Source organism: Eschrichtius robustus, chromosome 9, assembly GCF_028021215.1.
Source record: "Eschrichtius robustus isolate mEscRob2 chromosome 9, mEscRob2.pri, whole genome shotgun sequence".
Classification (NCBI taxonomy): domain Eukaryota; kingdom Metazoa; phylum Chordata; class Mammalia; order Artiodactyla; family Eschrichtiidae; genus Eschrichtius; species Eschrichtius robustus.
Window position 1 is genome coordinate 27,008,174 of NC_090832.1, and position 21,021 is coordinate 27,029,194.

The 21,021-nt window shown below is 40.3% G+C and overlaps 1 protein-coding gene across 2 annotated transcripts in view; it reads left to right on the plus strand.

Annotated features, from left to right (window-relative positions):
- The first annotated feature begins 566 nt into the window (after positions 1 to 566).
- IL20RA (interleukin 20 receptor subunit alpha) overlaps positions 567 to 21,021 on the plus strand; it is a 35,648-nt gene continuing 15,193 nt past the window's right edge. For both annotated transcript variants that reach the window (XM_068551366.1, XM_068551367.1), the window contains exons 1-2: positions 567 to 812; positions 20,593 to 20,728. In XM_068551366.1, the coding sequence (XP_068407467.1) occupies positions 698 to 812; positions 20,593 to 20,728 (251 nt within the window). In that variant the 5' untranslated portion in view covers positions 567 to 697. The remainder of the gene's footprint in view (positions 813 to 20,592; positions 20,729 to 21,021) is intronic.

Below are 21,021 nucleotides of genomic sequence, written 5' to 3' on the forward strand. Positions count from 1 at the left end.
TTGTTTTCTATGTCTGTGACTCTTCAGCACATTTCTTAATTTCAGCCCCGCCCTCCCATTATGAAGCGCATGGTACCTAGAATCAAGCCTGTGTGGAAATCCGGGCGTCACTGCTCACAGGCTTGTGGGACTTCAGGCCGACGCCCCAACATTCTGAGTGTCCCTTTCCTCATCTGTAAAATGGGACAATGCCTAATTGCAGATAACGAGGATTAAATGGAATCAAATACAATGGATGGCAGAGTGACTGACAGTGTGTGGAGAAATAAATACCCATTTCATTCTTCTTCCGGCACTGAACTCGGACATTTCAAAAGTTTTACAGAAATGACCATCAGGCCCGAAGACCAGAATCACTATTCAGTGTGCGCGGCTCACTTCCTCTTTACTGGACGGAGGTTTTCCCTGCAGTAGTAATCTCGCTGGTCGCGGCGGTGGAAAGTCTCGGATAGTCAGAGCGGCGAGCCTGAGTGGCTGGGACTAGAAGTCGCGGGCCCTCCCCTCTCCCTGGCGTCCGGCCCGGGCTCCGGCGGGACGCGACTCCGCCTCCCCGGCCGCCCCGCCAACCCGAGCGCGGCGCGCAGTGGGAGCTGGGGCCCGGGGCGCCGAGGGGAGGCCGCGCTCCCACCGCCCGCGGCCCGAGGGGGCGTCGGACGCTACCGGCCGCCCGCTGAGATGTGACCCAGACCCGCCGCCCATGTGCGCCCCCCGACCCACAGCGAAGGCGGCTGCCATAGGGGCCCCGGCACTCGGCCTCCCGGCCCTGCCGCTGCTGCTGCTGCTGCTGGTGGCCGCGCCGACGGGACGACCAGGTAGGAGGGTCGCGCCGGGGCCGCGACGACCGCCCAGCTGCGGCTGGTTTCGGCCCTCCCGTCCCCGGGTTTCGCTTTCAAGCGCGCAGAGCGGCAGGAGCGCGGGTCAGCGCCGGGAGCCCCGGAGTCCCAGGGAGGAACTCGCCGCTGCCTGGCGCGGGCCGGCTTCAGGGTCAAGTTCGCGCGCTCCGCGTTTCACACTTTTCGTTGCGGGAGTTGCGGGCGAGGTAGAGGAAGGTTGACGGTGGTCGCTCCGAGCGGTACCCACAGCTGGTAACTTACGGTCGGTGGCAGTGACCTTTCGCATTGCACTCGCCGGCACGTCGCAGGCTCCCGCCACCCACGCCGTGGCCTCACCGACCTGCTCCCTTCAACAGAGCGCCCCAGGGAAGGAGGCGATGTCTGCGCTTTAAAAATCAAACTTCCTGAAAGAGTGGGCTTTGAGGGAACCGGAGTTAGAAAGGTGCAGCGTTTCTAAACTAAGATCTTTCTGGGCACGTCATTTTTTTCCTCTGCAGTTTTGATCTTGTACATATATGTGCTCTTTGATTTTTTGAAAGTAACAAAACTTGGAACTGATCCATGACATAGGTAACTCAAGGCTTTTTGGTTTTAAGTTTTAACTCTACCAGCTGGAATCCAGTAAACCGGAATGATTCATTAACCTGATTTCTTTTTTTTTTTTTTCTTCTGCATTTCTGGTGTATGAGAAAAAGAAATTTTTTTAAAGCAAGATATCTAGGACCCTCCTTTTTTTTTTTTTTAAGTTAACGCAACACAACTTCCCAGAATAATGTGCTTTGTACAGATTTGATCCAGGCTTCCATGTTTTTAACCCAGAGCTGAACAATGACAGTGAATGCAGGAAGAAAGTTGTTCATGAAACTGCGGTGTCCTTAGTAGTCAAAGAAAAAGTTACTAAAGTTCAATATAGTTACAAAGGTAAGAATTGTGTGCATATAGATCTTGGAGAGATTTTTGGACAACAGACATTATACACAAAAAGTTTCTCTTCTAAATCCTAAAGTTACCAGAAATTGTTCTTTTGTCTTGTGATAAATATTCTTAGGTAAGCTGAATGGGAAGATCTGCTCCTGACTTATCCAGATACTGAACCTCAACTAACAGATATGAATTTAGTTGTTTCTATTTCTAATCAAAGAAATAAAGCTTGCTCCTTAATTGGGTTGGGAGGCTGACATTAGAAGGTAATAATATTCTTGGCTTCAAAGCAAAATTGGGGAAAAAACAAAGCAGAAGAAACTCTTTTCTGACCCACAAGACCCAGGTACTTTCTTAGCTCTTCTTAAAGAGTTCCTGCCCTCTTCTGGGCCTCCAGGCACCCTGAGGACTGCTGGGAAAACCAAGTGAGAAGGCATATGTGGTTACATGGATACCATACCTGACTCTTAATAGAGAGCTGTTCTATCTTGATGGATCCACCACCATATCTGCTGAGCAATGTGAACTTTCTAATAGTTATATGACATTACCATTCTCCAGTAGGCGAATTCTTTAGTTTTTCAAACTTTTTAGCACAAAAGTTCGAAGTCACACAGCTCTGTGATTGGATCAGGCTGTACAATACCAAACATCCAAAAAGAAAGAAAAAAAATTCAATGTGGCATCAACATTTTAGGAAAGTTCTTCGTATTTCATTTCAGGTAAACTTTTAAAGGAATTCAGAACGTCTGTGCCACTCCCTCAAGGCAGGAGGGATACATATCTGTACCTTCACTCTCTTATGTCTCCAGGGACAGAAGTTTCACTAGGAAGTTTATCACTGTGGTTTATCAAACTCTGCCCTGTTGGCCCAATCCCATGTCTTATTCCTCAGTGAAGATAAAGAACCGTGGTCAGCATAATATAAACAAGCATTTAAAGCCAGTAAGAGAGTGGGAGGAGATGACTTTCCAACGTCATGTATCTCCTCTCCTCAAGCCCTTCAGAGGCTTCCGTCTGAATTCTCCTATGTGGTCTTATACGGCTCACTCCTGCCTGTCTCTCCAGCCTTACCTCACATCACTTTAATTCCTGCTATCCTGGCCTTTTTCCAGTTCCTAGAGCAAACCAAACCGTTTTCCATCTCAGGACTTCATACTTGCAGTTCCTTGGGCTGGAATGTTCCTGTCTGCTCTGTCCCCGGCTAACTCCTATTCAGACTTGGCATCTCACCTCCAATGTGCCTCCTTCAAGGAGAGCGTCCCAAAATCCCCAAAGAGGGAAAAAAATATTGTTTATTACGCCTATGAACAAATGAGCCAAACTCTAGGTTTGGAGCTTTTGAATGCAGTGTATTACAGCATCTCTGCTTATTAGAACTAATATACTACAATTAACAGAGTGAGGGTATTTGTTGAAGTGTCTCTTCTTTGATATAAACACAACAGCATCAGGTATTTTATTTCACTGAGAAATTATTTCAGGATATTTTTCAAACACACACAAATGGTTCCAGTGAACTAATTAAATTTTCTTCATTATTTTCTTCTTTTTAGCTTTTAATTTTGAACTGTTTTGAGACTTACAGAAAAGCTATAGAAATAATAGAGCTCTCATAAACCCCTCACCCGGTTTCTCTTAATTTTAACATGTTACGTAACTGTGGTACAGTGTTCAGAATGAGGAAATTAACATTGGTATAGTATTGACACTATTCACTAAACTATAGACTTTGTTCCAATTTCACCCTTTTTTCCACTAATTCCCCTTTTCTGTTCCAGGATCAATCCAGGATCCTCATTACACTTAGTTGCTGTGTCTCCTTCCTCTCTTCCGATCTATGACAGTTCCTCAGCCTCTTTTTGCTTTCATGTCCTTGACATTTTTGAAGAGTTCTTGTCACCTCTTCCTCAGATTGCTCCTCATTGTGGGTTCCTTTGAAGTTTCCTCTTGATTAGAGTGAGGTTATTCCTTTTGGGCAATAATACCACAGAGATTATGTTGTGTTTCCCAGCACATCATATCAAAGGGTTTATGATGTCAATATGTCTTCTTCCTGGCGATGTTAATCTTGATGATTTGGTTTAGGTGGTGTCTGCAGGGTTTTTCACTGTATAGTTACTATTTTCACTTTCTGATTAATAAATACATTGTGGGAAGATACTTTGAGATCATGCAAATATCCTGTTTCTCCTCAAACTTACACCCACTAATTTTAGTATTCATCAGTGGATACTGAATGCAGCAACTACGACGCCTAATGGTGATTTTTTTAATTTCATTTTTTCCTTCTATATTTATTAAATTGGAATTCTAATGCAAAGAAGAGCATTTACTTCTCCCCCATTTATTTATTTATTCAGTTGCTTAAATATATCAATATGGACTCATAAATATTTACTTTATTCTTTGAGTTATAATCCAATACTATTATTATTAATTTTGTTGCTCAAATTGTTCCAGCTTTGGCCATTAAAAGCTCTTTTAGTTTGGCTCCCATGTCCTTTCAACAAGCCCCATTCTTTTTGAGCAGTTCATTGCTTTCTAGCAACATAAAATGTTTCAGGTTCATCTTGTATTTTCCCTTCACCAGGGCTGAATCAGCTACTTCCCCAAGGAGCTCTAGCTCCTTCTACTGGAGAATAGGATCTAGAAACCAAAATCTAGTTGCCAGGCATACTAATTGCTACTGGAATGTTGTTTCTAGGCCCTCTCAGCGGACAGAGCTGGAAGTTATAAATATATATACTAACCCAGGCATCCACACACATCTGTATTTCTGTATCTATATGTATGTGTCTATGTATACAAAAGACGATAAGCTTACACTGATACCTCTGATTCCAATAGCACAGAGTTCATTGTCTTTCTTTTCTTTATCTGTAGCTTCTTTCTCCAACAGTGAGAAACCTGATATCATTATCTATAATAGATTTACTTACTTATTCATTTCTAGTTTAGAGTTTCAGAATTATTAACCCATGCTCCTATGAGAAGGACATTTACTAACTAGATTATAGCACTTATATACAGTTCTTTTGTCTTTGGCTTTATAATACCCAGTCAAGATACTGTTGACCAAAGTTACTTAGATTAGACCGGTTTTCCTTCACCTTCTTTACTGTGGTTATATTGTCTATTTGTAATAAGTTTAGGTTCATTTGTTACTGTTTGTATTTCAGTTGGGGTTGCCCACGTGCTAGTTGGTTTTGTTTGTTGATTTGGGGGTATTTGAAGGGTATGTGAGACATTACTGTGGTTTAAGAGTCAGAGATGTACAAAATGGTACACTTAGAGAGGGGTTGCCCCCTCATCATCCTTACAACCTGGTTCCTATTCTTATTCCATGCCACCCCCGTAGGTAACCAGTCTCCTTAGTTAATGGTTTATCCTTCCTGTATTTCTTTTGCACCAGTGAACAGATATGTGTGTATTTTCTCATATTCCCCTTCTTTCTTACATGAAACCTAGCATACTACAGGTTCTCTTTTCCACTTAGCATTTTTTCACTTAACAGGATATGTCTTTTCTGCTTCACAAATCCGTAGTCCTCACAGGTAGGCCCTGACTGTACCAGCCAAATTCATATCAAGGCTAAATCATTTCCAAATTTTGCTTCAACTTCTCATGAAAACACCTGGTTTTAAACATATTGTATGCTAATAGTCAAGAACTCGGTCTACATCTAGGTTCTCTATTGCAGCTAAAGCAGGATTTGTCTTCTCAAATGTTCTTTTCATCAAACAAGCTTGTCCTCTTTTCCAGCTTCTCTCCCATTGCCTTTGGAGCAGACATGAGGGATTTCTTGTACATTTGCATGTACATTTATCATTTATTGGCTATTATATAGCTCCTCATTGATCAGCTCGAAGCCCATCCCCAGCATGTCTGGAGAGCATCATATACCTGAGATCTAAGCGTGTGGCTATAGGTATCACCAGCCTCCCCTTTCAGAAGATGTGCTCCTACTACCTGTAGCTATTTTTTCAGCTTCCTATAGAACAAATCCAGGAAAGGCAGAATTTGCTCCCTAGAGAACAATTAAGGAGATCTGTTACCCATAGGAGGTGGCATGGTGTACGAACAAGGTGGTAGGGATGAGGAGGGGCATCAGTTCTCTGAGTGCACCTTTCTATACAGCTCTGACTCAGAGCCATAGGTAGGATGCAGATTTTGCATTTAAGCCTAAACTTTAGACAAAGACAATAAGCAGTAACATATATTTTTAATTTTTAATATTAATGCTATAAAACTAATACTTTAGTATAAGCATCTCAGCATAAAACATTAACTATTTTTAAGTGCTTGGCATAGTGCTTTTCACAAATGTCACTCAGTAAATTTGCCTTTTTGGTTAAAAGGCACCTTTCATTATATGCATGATACTTTTAAAATGACTCTCTACTTGCATCTTTTTCTTCATGTACAATTTTACCAGGTATCTTCGACATGTTTACTTACATGATGATAAAAAAAAGACTGCTAAGAATTAACTGCAGCTTAAGGTAGTATATATTTTAAGAAGTGAAATCATTTTATTCATCTTATTTATAACACTACCCTTATGCTATGATTGTGATGTTCTGACAGCATTTTTACTTTTTCTTGGTCCACATTTATGATTATTTGACTCAAAAGGTGATACTAGAAAAATGAATTAAATCTCTATAATCTGTCTCAAGATGTGTCAATTCCATATAAAATTGGAGAACAAGAGAACTTTTTTAAAAAAGAATGCTGGCTGGAGACAATACAATTAAATACTTCCTCTGCTTTATTTTCAGAATTCCTTTTGATATAGAAAACTAGGCTTGAAAAGGCCTTAAAATCCCATCTAACTGCTTCCCTTGTGAATCTTCCTTGCGACATAACTTCAAAGTCATTACCTATCTGCTGCTGGAGCACCTCTCATCACAGGAAACTTGATACCTGACACCCAAGACAGGATGTCCTGTCATTGTAGACTTCCAGCTCCTAGAATGTTCTTCCAATGAATGAGCTGAGGTCTTGATCTCTTTCATCTTGTCACATTGTTGGTCCTCACTCTAAGCTGATGAAGTCATGCAGAACAAGCTGCTCAGCTCATTGACTGCAACCATCACATTTCCTCTGTCTTCATTCGTCTCAGCTAACCACCTCCCCAGTTGTGTCATGCCAGGCCCCTCTCTCTCCTGGTCTTTTCTGTATGTGTGTGTTCCAGATTGTCTGTAAGTTCTCAGGCATACTCACTGTAGGTCATGATGACATGGCTGGTCTGCCAACTTTTAATCACCGCCCCTGACATGTTGGTCCTTAAGTGATTCAGCATCAGCTTCCTGGTGAACAAAGGGTTCCTGATGCCTGAAAGTTACCCTCCCTTTTTACCTTTGTTGTCTTTTCCTGTAAGACACAGACCTTGACCCCTCATTTAAACTCAGAATTTCCTATTAATACAATTTCATTTTATGGAGGCAATTTTCTTTCTCTTTACTTCTCAGAATACAGAGAATGGAAGTATGGCACGATGTTTTATCTAGAGCACATGATGTCTGTCACGGTGGACTTTAATGCAATTAAGGAGACTCTTTTCTGGAAAGGAAATTTTTATTGATTACAAATATTATCTATTCAAAATCAGTTCTGTTTTTCAAGTGCGGTGGTCACCACAGTGCACGTTGAGACGCCAAAATGGCTTCCACTCAGCTTCTCCAATCACTTCACGCACCGCATCATCAAATGCCAGTTCCACCTTCAGGCACAGAGAATGGGCATACCTTGTCCTATACAGATTTGTCAGGAAGTTTTCCTTATACTTCTTGAGTCTCAACGTGTATGCCTTTAATCCAGCCCCCTGAAATTTTCAATTCCATACCGTTAACATTTGTATTTTGGTGATATGAGATATTTTGGCAAGTGTATCCTCTTAGTTGAAGCATTTGTTTACATTACTTCCGCCATTTAAATTTCCTCATTTTCAACTTTGCAGACGTTTTTTTCTTCTCCTACATCAATCCCTCCATCCTTACTTTCAGGTTACTTGGCAGCCCTTAAAGCATTCATTCTTCTCTTAAATAAACATTGTGTTCATTTTTGAGGAAAGATACAAGGAACAGACACCTACCATATTACTTTCCTAAGGCTGCCATAACAAGGTACCACAAACTGGGTAGCTTAAAATAACATAAATGTGTTATCTCACAGTTCTGGAAGCTAGAAGTCTAAAATCAAGATGTTGGCAGGGTTGATTCCTTCTGAAGGCTGTAGGGGAACATCTGCTCCATGCCTCTCTCCTAGCATCTGGTGGTTGCTGGCAATCCTTGGCATTCCTTGGCCTGTTGAGCATCATTGCAATCCTCTGCCTTCACACAGTGTTCTCTCTATCTCTTCACATAATCTTCCCTCTGTGCATGTCTCTCTTTGCGTCCAAATTTTCCGTTTGTATGAGGATACGAGTCACATTGGATTGAAGCCCACCCTAGTGACCTCTTTTTAACTTGATTACCTCTATAAAGACATTATATCTAATTAAGGTTACTTTACGAGGTACTGGAGACTAGGATTTCAACATATTTCTTTGCGGGGCCACAGTTGAATTTATAACGCCTACCATACCCTCAACGGCTTGTAGGGCAGTGAGCAGGGCTCATGAGCTTGGCTTCTAAAGTGGAGAAAAGCTACCATTTCAACCCCATGCAGTTTTCCTCCTCAACGTGTTTATTAGTCTGTGTCCACTGCCAAAAGGAAACCTTTGCAGAAGTCTCACGCCTGAAAGGCTCTCCTGAGAATGTAGAGGGCAGAGATGAGTCATCTCTTGTACTTTCCATAACATGAACATAAAAGATAGCCACCATTTTGCAATATGTACAAACATGGAATCATTATGTTGTACACCTTAAACTAATACGTTATATGTTAATTATACCTGTTTTTTAAAAAGGAGAGAAACGTCAATGGGTATGTAATAAAGATGGTGGAGCTTAAATTTCTTCAGCAGAGGGGTTCACTCTCGTCAGACCTCCATCTCTGTTCCTCTCTGTGGCACGTTCATTGCAAAATCTTCACTCTTGCTCCAGCATGGACCATTTTCATACTTAAGGCTAACTATCCATATGATTCCAAGTCAGCCCTCCTCCTCCATTTTAGATTAAAGTATAAAAGAAGTAAAAGGTCCTCTGAATTATCCTACTAAATGCTTTACGTTGTTATTTATCAAATTTGCTGATAGTTTCTGGTGCAAAATAGAATATCACATGTACGTTAGGAGCAAATAACTTAGGGGAATGAGGTATTTGAGGTGATCAGATTTAATGAAAAAGAATTACCTTCATACCCCACACATTCATTTTGAGTTTTCGTAAGTTAAAATACAACTTGACACAATGTGATTTTTAAAGAACCTTCTTTTGAGCACTTTTCATTTATTCATTCTTTCGTTCATTTATTCAATATCATTCATTCATACATATCAGGAACTGTTCTCGGTGTTGAGGTGAACAAGAAAACAAGGTCTCTTTCTTCGTGGAGCTTTTAACCTCGGGTGATTACATTAAAGTATAAATGCCAGAACTGAGGAAACCAAGCTTCTTTAGAAACACAGAGCAAGGCAACCGATCTAATCTAGGAGTCAGGCAGGGCTTCCTGTGAAAAGGGAAAGTGAGACTTATGAGAATTGCCAATATACTTGTTATATTTTTCATTTAAAATGCTAGCAAGAAAATAAAGTTAAATCCTGCTCTAAGCATATTCTATCTATAAACTACCACGTAGTTAACATTCCTTTTTCCCACCTACATTTCTTTCCTGTAAAACTACAAATCAACCAACAAAACCCAACAACAAAGAGCAGAATCCTATGAAACAGATGATTTTTTCTGACAGTGGTATTGCCAGGTGGGTAGGAGTAAGGAGCTTTGCAGCTGTAGGACAGCCCGACCTCAAGGTCACTGACAGCTTCAACAGGTCTCTGCGGTCTGCGGCTCTGTGCAACACTGAATCCAACCACAAACAGGTATCAAAAGGCTCCCATGTTACAGCTGTGGTTTTCTAAGAGGGCTGGTGCCCGAGGCGCTCTTTCTCACTTCCTGTATCAACACAGTCATTTGAAGGCTCTGTTAGCTTTAACAGCAAGAGCAAAGGGAACGCCTTCATTGATCCATTCTCTGAGCTGACCCTGGAGAAGTTCCAGTGTCGTCAGTGCCTTTGGCTCTTCGTGGGTGGCCTCTTCACTGTTGCTCTGCTTTTATCCTGACCAGTGTTTTTTTAATATCTTTGTGGTAGGATAACCACCTCAGAGAGCTGATCTTCAGCGAGCCCCGCGCAGCACGTGGATCCCCTGTCCATTTTATCACATTTAGTTACACAACTTCATTGAGGCTTAATTCAACCCTGAAGAGGTGTGATCCGAGCCCTGGTCACCGTCAAAAACATCAAAGCATTGACTTGTCACTATAGAGGAGAGTTAACCTGTTGAAAAATATTGCACCTTTCTGACAGTGTCTTTGATGGCTGCTGTACACGTCTGTCTTCATCTTGTTTGACTGGAAAGTCTGAGATCACACTCTCAACCTCGTTTGCCTCAAAATCCCAATCAACAGCCAAGAGAAGTAAATACTACTAATTACTTCCAAATCTCCACTAAGTAATTATTTTTAAGTCTCTCTTACTTTTTCTATTAATTTTTTTCTCACATTTTTATCTTGATTTTCTCTCTGAAAATTTCAAGTGATGGAGATGTTAATGGAAGAATCACATTACTTATGTGAGGATAAAAAGAAGTACTATGATTTATGAAAATTATTTGAAAAATAAAGTGGACGATGTATGTTGATTATTTAGTAAACACCTATTGATGGAACTGGGAGTTCCCAACAACTATTCTTTCCAATACCTTAGTGGTTTCAAATGGTTTGTCTTTGACTATGTTCTTTCTTTTATCTTTTCCTTTCTGAGGCAAGTTATCAAGTTGTAGAGACTCCAACCCACATTTGAATCTATTTTTCCACAGTTACTGTGATATTCAATTTGGATAAACCCTTTGGAGATCACAAAATGTGGAGAAAAATCAAGTCCCTGGCCTCAAAAAGCAAGTCTGAAAGGGAAGGGAAGGGAAGACATACATACAAGAGATGACATAAGGAAGTGGGACTGATTTTCTAACAACGGGACCGACATATTCAAATTAATAATGGCATCTTCAAAATAGACATTTTAGGAGGCTGTGCACAAAAATCTCACAATGTATTTCCTAAACTCCTTTTTTCAGAGTTCTCAATAGAACCTGTATGCATCTGTCAGATTAAGGTTTGCCATTAAGTGGCAAACCTTCACCTTGGAGGTGTGGTTTAATTTTCAAAAGCATTCAAAGCCACTTCCAACAAACTTGGGTAATCAAGCTAAGAAATGCTATGTTGGGCAAAAACAAGGTGTGACTATAAAAAAAAAAAATGAGATGGAATTTTTTGCATTTATACAAGCAACCGCTGAAGACAGTTGTAGCTGAAAGGAAGCATGCCCCAGATGCCAGAGCTGAGCAGTACCAGGGAATAATTATAAACCCTCCCAAGGGAACTGCTTGGACAATGCACACTCTTTTTGATGGGTAAATGCCAATATATTTATTTTAAGAGTAGTCTCAACCTTAAAGTCCTACTTGCTCTCAAGCACCAACAGCAATATTCCAAAACGTGTTTAAGCACATAGATTTACTTATTGAGGTGTGGCTCTAAAGAAATAACATGCTTTTTATGTATGACTTATATATCGCTCATCCATATAAAAGCTCACATACCTGGCAGGGAAAGCATGTATTGATGGATTGTGTCCCAGATTCAGAAAATATCTGCTCTGTGAGAGCAGGGCCTTCTGTGTGTTTCTGTCTGCCACTGCACCCCAGTAACTATCAGTTTCTATTTCTAGCAGGTGCCCAGTAATGAGGTTGAATGAATGATGTGACTAAGTACACTTCCACCAGAAAAAACTTCAATGAAGGAGAAATACTAGGGTTTTCCTCACTGAATTCCTTGTGTGTGTGTGTGTACATATTTTTATTCACACTGAGAAAAGATAGGGAAAAACAGCATATGAAGCATTTGCATTTTTAAGAATTGAACTCCTCATTGAATTTCTTATATATCTCCTTAGAAGCAGTCATCTGTAACATGCAAACTTTCCAGTGATCATGCAATCTCTTCTTCCCACAACACTGCTCCTTGAAGCATTCCCTAAAGGCAGTAAGTGAGTGTCCTAGTAGAGAACCCTGTTGTCCTCAGAGCACTTGGGCTCAAACAGCTTCCAGATGGCTGAATAACCACAGGCAAATCAGTCAGCCTCTCTGGGACTCTATCTAATCAGCTCTAAAGGGAGAATAGTAACCATGGAGGACAATACTGAACTAATGATTATTGAGCTCTTTCTTTGTACCAGGCAGTATTTTGGGAACCTTATTTAATCATTCCAACAAGCCTATGAGGCAGATAATATTATTGTTTTATTTTACAAATGAGGAAATTGAGTACAGAGGCTAAATAACTTACTTCAGGGCACACAGCTTAGATAAGCAGTAGAACAGGGAGTAGGTCCCAGTGTGGCTCTAGAACTCTCGTTCTTAAAACTTCTCTCTGACCTACTCACATAAACAATTACTAGAAGCCAATGAGATAGGGCAGGTGGCAGTGCCCTATATAACGTTCAGTATACTATTAAGAGAAAACAGAGGCAGCATGCAAGTACAGCAGCAAGTGGGCAAAGAAATAATAGAGAAATTGTAGCGGGATTGGTAGAGGAAGATAATCGAGTTCAGAGAAACTACTGTTAACATCAAACTGTACTCTCTCCTTTACAGAAGACAGTTAAGTATATTTTCTCAGGTAAATAGTTCCTGAATAACATTTCAAGTGTTGTTTAGATGATTCACTTTCTAAGGGCACTTGATATATGTAATATATATCAAGGGGGAAAAGAGGAAAGAGGAGTTAATATTTTTCAAGAGAGATAATTTATAACTTAAGACAAAAGAAAATATGCCTTTCCTTTCAGGACGATGAAGTTAGAACCATACTTAATCTGTTTGAAGGCAGTGACACTGTTTGGCTCTCCTTTGGTGGAGGTTGGGATGAGATATTTCCAACTTTTGCTTCCTGAAACTGATTAATCACCCTCTGGTGCTTTTTGTACATCGATTGTTTTTAACCCCATTTCCCACAACAGAAAACTCATTCGGGAGGTGATTTTTTTTTTCTTTTTTTGGTCTTACAAGCATAGTAGGTATTTTCCTATTTTGAAAGACACTTGTAAGATGTAGCAACCACTTGCCATGGGCTGCTCTTCCTTCATTAAAAAGCATCTGTTGAGTATCTTCTGACTGGGCTAATCCCCTGTGTATAGTGTAAGTTTCCCAGGGTGATTTCAAGCTATCAGGGTTTGGTGATTCAGGCTGTGTCACCCTCATCCAGATGCTCATGTGAATCCGGGTCCTGCCCTGTCTCTACAATATATGTGAGCCCAGTGGTCCCTGGTTAGTTCAGTTCAAAAGTATTTATTTGAGAGGCACTGGGGATACAAAGAATCTTATAAGACATGGTGCCCAGGGTCAAACAGCTCAGAGCCTAGTGATTCCTTCACTGCTTCAGCTTCAGAAAGACAGATGAGGCTGGAGGGCTGGAGACTTTCTCTGGGCAGAGGTGGGCAGGGCTTCCTCAACGCTGAGGTTCCCTTGTTAATCATGAGCTTGAGAAACTTGAATGGCCCCAAAGGGAAGTCCCCAAAAGTGGACACATTTGACTGTTCAGCCTCTCGTAGTCTGGTGGTTTTCCTCAGGGGTGAATGAGTGTACTGTCCATAACGGGAAAGTCAGAGAGCCTCAGCCCCAGAAGAGAGAGGTTTGGGTAACCACGAGCCTGATTACCCTTTGTGAGTTCATTCTGAAGACCTCACCACTTTTTACCAGTGTTCATCAGGCATTAATTTATGCATAGACTTTTCCCACAGTATAATGAAATGGAAATACCTTTTACTGTCAGGCATATAATGAAAACTGCAACATACTTAAGATGATGACATTAGTATTATCTTTGAGGCCATTAAGAAAATGTCACATACCATTTCATTCCACCTACAGAAAGGTAACTATAAGGTAATTCTTGGAACTAATGTAGCAGCCACATTTTATAAAACTCCACTAATGAAGTTGTCAAAGATTTACTCATTTCAAATTCCATTTATTTATTCTCTTTCTACTAGAAGGACCCAAGAGGAGATAGAGGACTTTTTCTTTATGGTGTTATAACATAGATGAAGCTGGGCTAGAAGACTTTCCCAAAGGCCAAGATACAATGAGAGGAAAATAAACACTGAGAGGGAACACAAGTCTAAATGACATGACTTACAAGCTATAGCTAACCCGTCATTACTTAGGAGTTCATTAAGTGGACCCCTTCTTGCTGACCCCTCACAGCTTTGTTAGGACAGAAGCCATCTTTTTGGTTGTTGTTCGTTGGTTAATTTTTTTCCTTTTTTAAATCGAAGTAGAGTTGATACACAATATTATATAAGTTACAGGTGTACCATATAATGATTCACAATTTTTAAAGGTTATACTCCATTTATAGTTATAAAATATTGGCTATATTCCCTGTGTTGTACAATATATCCTTGTAGCTTATCTTATACATAATAGTCTGTGCCTCTTAATCCCCTACCCCTCTATTGCCCTTCCCCACCTCCCCACTGGTAACCACTAGTTTGCAGAAGCCATCTTAAATACCCATTATCCAAGGGGGCCCCCCTCAAGTCTCCCTCCATTGCCCAATGTCCATACCCCGGTCAGGGAAGCTCAAAGGGAGCCTGGAGTTCTTGTCCCTTTCTGAGGTCTTCTGTGTTTCATTTTCTCCTGAAAGACCAGCCTCCTACCCAGTGACTGTCGTCAGGAATGCCCACTCCCTTTAGGGGAGACCATGCATACCTTCCACAATATCACAACGTAATCACATCATTAAAATAGTACAAGCCAATACTCTAAATGGAGGCACACATGGAAAAATAAGGCGTCTTTTAGTTCCCAAAGATACTATAGGAGGAGGGTACCAAAATTGTAAAGGCATGAAAACCGCAGAGCTAGTTAGGGTTTTGCGGGTGATTTGGTGTGACTAGTGAACATAGTGCATTTGGCAGAATTACAAAAGGAGAGGCCAGACCAGACCATGGAAAACTTTGTGTACCAAACGGAAGTTGTAATGGTATAGCACTCCAAGAAATAAAATTCTGTGTGCTAATCCAACAGCTTCGTGATTTGGGATATGAAATGGATGGACTTTCAGAGGATCAGAGCTGTACTTCCAGGCCATCAATCTATGCGAACAAAAATGCTTTTGTTACCCACGAATTGGCACATGACTCCTGATATCAATGTGGGTGTGACATATTTTCTCTTTGGTGTTGATTAAATTATCTTATCGATACTGGAAGGTTAGGAAAATGACTTATCTCAACTGGAACATTTATTCAGGAGTGTTTTCTTTATGTTTTCCAAACTGGAAACAAACAGTGCCTACAACTTTGTGAAGATGAAAACACCACAAGGAAATACTAGTTGTCAGTTGTTCTTTTTTAAATACTGTTTCTCCTCCTCAAAAACAAAGTGCTAATTCTATTTTTTATCACTCTTCTACATCATCAACAGGGCAAATATTCCTTGATAAATCCTCATCTGTTGATTTAGCTTTCACAACACAGCAACTCTCTTACTGATGTGACTCTCATAGCTCTGCTTCATCAGGGGGTACTATTGTTTCTACTTTGAAAATAGAGCTCCCAGCTGCGCCCACCTCACCCTCCATATCCACAGCCAGCATCTCGGTGCAAGCTCAGCCTTCCTCACTGGGGCTGCTGCAATTACGGTCTTACAGGTCTCTGCAGTTCTATTCTTGCCCCCATCCAGTCTTTCTTCCTCTCAGTAGTGAAGTAATCCATTTGAAATACAAATAGGCCCATGGCTTCCACTGCATAAAAGGCTTCAATACTTTTCTGCTGAATTTCAGTTATAACCCAGCTTCCTTCCAGGGGTTTACAAAGACCGGGGTGGGGAGGGGGTGGGGGAGAGGGGGGAGGGGTCTAGCCCCTTTGAACTTCTTCAGTTACATCGTGGCCGCTCTCCTCTTCCTCACTTTTTCCAGCCACACTGGTCTTTTGACTGTTCCGAAGGCATGGTGTTTTTGGATGGGCTTTTTTCCATCTCAGGAGTCTCTGCCAGGAACACTGCCCTCCCACTTCACAGCTGACTCCTAAGCCCCTATCTAAGTAGGTTCTGTGACCCACTACTGCAACCTTATTCCCTTTCATAACTGGGTCACCAAATTTGTAAGTATGTTTTTGTTTGTTTTTTGACTTGTGAATGGTGCTCTCTTTCCATTAGTCTGGGATCTCCACAGGGGCAGGAACATATCTGTTTATTCACCATTAGGTATCCACACAGTGGCAACTGTATTAGCTTCCTGGAGCTGCTGTAATAAAGTACCACAAACTGGATGGCTTAAAACAACAGAAATGTATTCTCTCACAGTTCTGGAAGCTAGAAGTACAAAACCAAGGTGTTGGCAGTGCCATGCTTCCTCTGAAGCTTCTGGAGGAGGTTCCTTCTTTGCTTTGTCCACCTTCTGGTGGTAGCCAGGCTTCTTGGCTTATAGATGCATCTCTCCAACCTTCCATCTTCAAATCGTGTTCTCCCTGTGTCTTCAGAACACCATTCACTGGGTCTTCAGATGGCTTTTATCATGGTAAGGCTGCCCCTGGGATAATACTTTGATTTATCGACAAGAGGATAGATATCCAAAACTGATATATTTTCTGCCTAGGCAATCAGAAAGATAATGTTAATCCAAATGAAGAATCTGAAGGATTAAAAGCTAGGATATACTTTCCCCAGAAACAGTGTACAAAACAGCAACATCCATTTCAAATGTATTTCTGTTAAAGGTGTTTACTACCATGTATTTACAATGAACTTAACGAAGCATTTATCTTTTGTTTTTAATTCAAAAAATTGTTGCTGTGATTCTCACTTGCAATTAAAGGCTAATAAGTTTACAGTCTTCTCATTGGGTTTTTAAAATTTCCTTATAAAGGTGAAATGGAACTATTAAAAAGAACATTTTTCAAGATTGTGAAAGCAGGGGTCTTTTATAACATCATTGGGAATGGAGGGGGCCATTTTTTTCTTCTTCCATTTAAGTCGCTTTTTTTTTAGTGATTAATTTCTCTTAGTTTCTCTCAGTTTTAGAATCTTTGTTGTATTAGTTATCTAGTACTGTGTAACAAACTGCCTCAAAACTTAGCAACTTAAAACAACAAATATTATGTCATGGTTTCTGAGGGTCAGGGGTCCAGTAATGGCTTAGCTGGTGGTTCTGGCTCAGGGTCTCCCACAAGAGTATAGTCAAGGGGTAGGCTGGGGCTGCAGCCATCTGAAGGCTTGACTGGAGCTGGAGGATCCACTTCTAAACTCATTAATGTGCCTCTTGGCAGGAGACTTCATTCAGTTCTTCACCAGCTGTTGGAGGCCTGTTACTTGCCACATGGTCCTCTGCAGAGGATTGTTCACAAAAAGGCAGCTGACTTTTCCCAGAGTAAATAATCCAAGAGAGAGAAATCAAGATGGCAGCCACAGTATCTTTTATAACCTAATCTTGGAAATGACATACCGTCACTTCTGTCATATTCTATTGGTCACACAGACCAACCCAGATACAGTGTGGGAGAGGAATATACAGGCTGTGAATGCCAGGAGGAGGGAATTACTGAGGGCCATCTTGTAGGCTGGCTAACAAAACTGTGGCAATATGTTAATTTACCCATAATGTAAACTTGCAGAGAAGGTATATATCCATTTCACAACATTTATAATGAAATATGTTTTCTTGTCAAAAAATAGAATGGCTTGATGAGAAAATTGTTTAATGTTGTAATATTGTTGTCAGATTATTAATTCCTTTTATTTAACCTATTATTCCTTTTATTTAAACTATTAAAATGATTTTTTCTTTAGCATTTCTCTACAGAGGATTTCTATAAATTAATCCTCTACGTTACAGAGTTTGGTAACATTTTGATAATTGATGTAGCTTTTCTAGAGGGTCATTTAAATGATTACAAAACACTAGTAAAATTTTCTATTGAATCAGTGAACATTAATGATTGACAGCCCATTCCAGAGTGCTTTATTTCAGAAAAGCAAAATTGCTTTGTTTCCTCATAACAGTGCCTCCCCCAATTAAATTAAAATGAGCAGTCCATTTACTTTATTCCAAGTTATTTCTTTAAAAATTTGGGGGTACGTTTTAGGCATTTTGAGAATTCTGCTGTTTACTTATATTAAAAGTCACACAGAAACCAATGTTGTAGAAGATAAACCTTTGTATAGATAAACATTGAGAAAATATGCCTGGATTATAATATCTAAGATAACTTGTGTTTTTTAATTCTCCGAACACAAATTGCCACAAATCAGACTATTCTGGTTCCTTCTCAGTCAGTTCTGTGGAGCCATGTTTTGGTAATGTCTTCCATCCGCGATATTATAATACACAGTCTATTTTAATTTTAGTTTTTACAAGATGCTAACCACTCTTCACATGTTAGTGTCATCTAAAAATATAGAACCACAGCATTTTAGATCTGGAAAGATCCTCGGAATTGTTTATGTTGACAGTGTTCCCCACTTTTGAAGGATTGGGGAATACTATACTTCATGGTGCTGCTTCCCCAAGTTCTCTGTTTTGTCTTAAAAATATGATTAAAAGTTAGAACCTAGTGATAGCACAGAGCAGTATTAAATCATTAATAATTATTCATTATATATAAGCTCCAGAAAAAGCCAATACCAGTTGATATGCAATGGTTCCAAAGAGTTAGAAGAATAGAAGTCAAAGACAGACATTGGGCAGGTGGCATCCTTTAGAGATCCTTTCTACTGCTCCTACACACACAGCCACACAGTGACCAGTTGACAGAGCTTCTCTTTGAGTGTTTAACTTCCCTCTCTAAAATAAAACTGAGGACTTCCCTGGTGGCGCAGTGGTTAAGAATACGCCTGCCAGTGCAGGGCACATGGGTTTGATCCCTGGTCCGGGAAGATCCCACGTGCCTCAGAGCAGCTAAGCCCATGCGCCACAACTACTGAGCCTGCGCTCTAGAGCCTGCGAGCCAGAACTACTGAGCCCACGTCCCACAACTACTGAAGCCCGTGTGCCTAGAGCCCGTGCTCCTCGACAAGAGAAGCCATCGCAATGAGAAGCCCTCGCACCGCAACGAAGAGTAGCCCCCGCTCGCCGCAACTAGAGAGAAAAGCCCGTGCGCAGCAACAAAGACCCAACGCAGCCAATAAATAAATAAATAAATAAATTTATTAAATAAAATAAAACTGAGGTATTAAAAAAAAATGAGCAAGGTTAAAAGTAGGAGTCATTACAAATGTAGCACATGCTTGCACACATGCACGAACACAAACTCAACCACTTATAGTTTGGTCACTCTGCCACATGTTAAAGAGCTTATTTTGGCTTAGAATCAGGATCATGTTACATCATAAAGTTTAATTCTAAAGGACAGAATTTTTTCTTTCTTTTCATTTGGCTTGTGGGATTACAATACATTGTATAGAGCTAATCTTAGCCAAGGATTACCACAATCATAAAGCTAATTCCTTTCTCTGACATTAGTCTCAGTTGATTTATACAAGAATTGTTGAACGTTAGCCAAAATTGGACCAGCCTTCAGTGACTTAGCTAAATTTTATTTCCTGTTTGATTTGAAATATCAAAATTTGATATTTTCCAAATTCATTGACTAGAATATGCATATTTATGATAAATTCTTCATAATATCTGATTGTTTATTACTCAGGACTTTGGGATCTCTCCAGTAGTTTAAATTAATATTTTGATTCTTTCATATCAGCACTGAATTTTTTCATTTATTGTATTTAAAGGATCGTCTTCGTTTTCTTTTATAAGAAACTATTCTTCACTTTTCTTTTTTCCTTTTCTAATTTTTTGGTAGTTTCTCCATTTTTTATCATTCCTTTACAGAGGATTTCTATAAATTAATCCTCTAGGATACAGTCTTTCTTAGAACACAGTTAGGTGAACATATCAGTGTTTAATTAAATAAATTGTCTTCTTTCATTAGTTCTTATTATAATTATTTCTTTATTATATACTTTAGCAAAGCTAACCCCAGCTCCAATCTCCAATCTCTGGCCTTTCAGTGACATCTATCCTAAATTTTATTTCTATATCTAATAAAGGGATTGTTTCAGTTATCTTCTGGTGCATAACAAACTACCCCAACATTTAGTGGTTTAAAAGAATCATTTTATAATTTCTCATAATTCAGAGGATTTATCTAGGGCTCAGCTGGATGGTTTCTCTGCTGGTCTCTTTCAGAGCCTCTCATGAAGCTTCAGTCTATGGCACATGGGGCTGGAATGTCCACAGTGGCTTCATTCTGGCCCCTTGGTTGGAAGACTGGACTCAGCTGGGACACTGGGACAGCCGAACCTCTCCCTCTTCATGTGGCCTCTTGACATGGTTTCTCCAGCATAGTCGCCCACTTTTTACATGGCAGCTCGGGGCTTTCAAAAGGACAAAAGTGGAAGCTCGTAGGCCTTGTTAAGGCTCAGTCCCAGTATCAATTTTGTTGGTTAAAGAGGGCCATGAGGTCAGCCCATGTTCAGTTTGGAAGGAAATACACTGAGCATGAGTACCGGAAGGTGTGGCTCATTGGAGGCCATATCTGGAGACCAGCTACCACATGTTAGGTCTTCCTTTCTCTCTATTAAGACCTCAATTCCTCTCTACTCCTTTTTCAGTTCCCTGTGTCTCTGGTGGTCTGCCTAAACCTACAAATATCACCTTCTTATCTATAAACATGAAGAATATCCTACAGTGGAACCCACCACAGGGCCTACAAGGAGTGGAAGTTACTTATTCTGTGCAGTATTTCATGTAAGTTGGTTCTTTTCGTTTTGGCTAATTTATAAGCACAAGACTCAGACTCCTATTAATTGTGCAAAGATAAAGCATCTATTGTATTAAACGAGTGAGGAAAAAGAAAGGTTTTAGATATTTCATGTTAAGTTATCTCATTGTGTTTTGTTAGATTAAATTAGACAACAGTTTCTTCATGGAAACAGAGTATTGAGTACTTAGGCAAGAAGAAGTTATTTAAATGGAGAAAAGAAGTCTGTCAAAATGTTATTCTGTGGCTGAGCAAACAAGGAAATCCATCACCTCTGAAA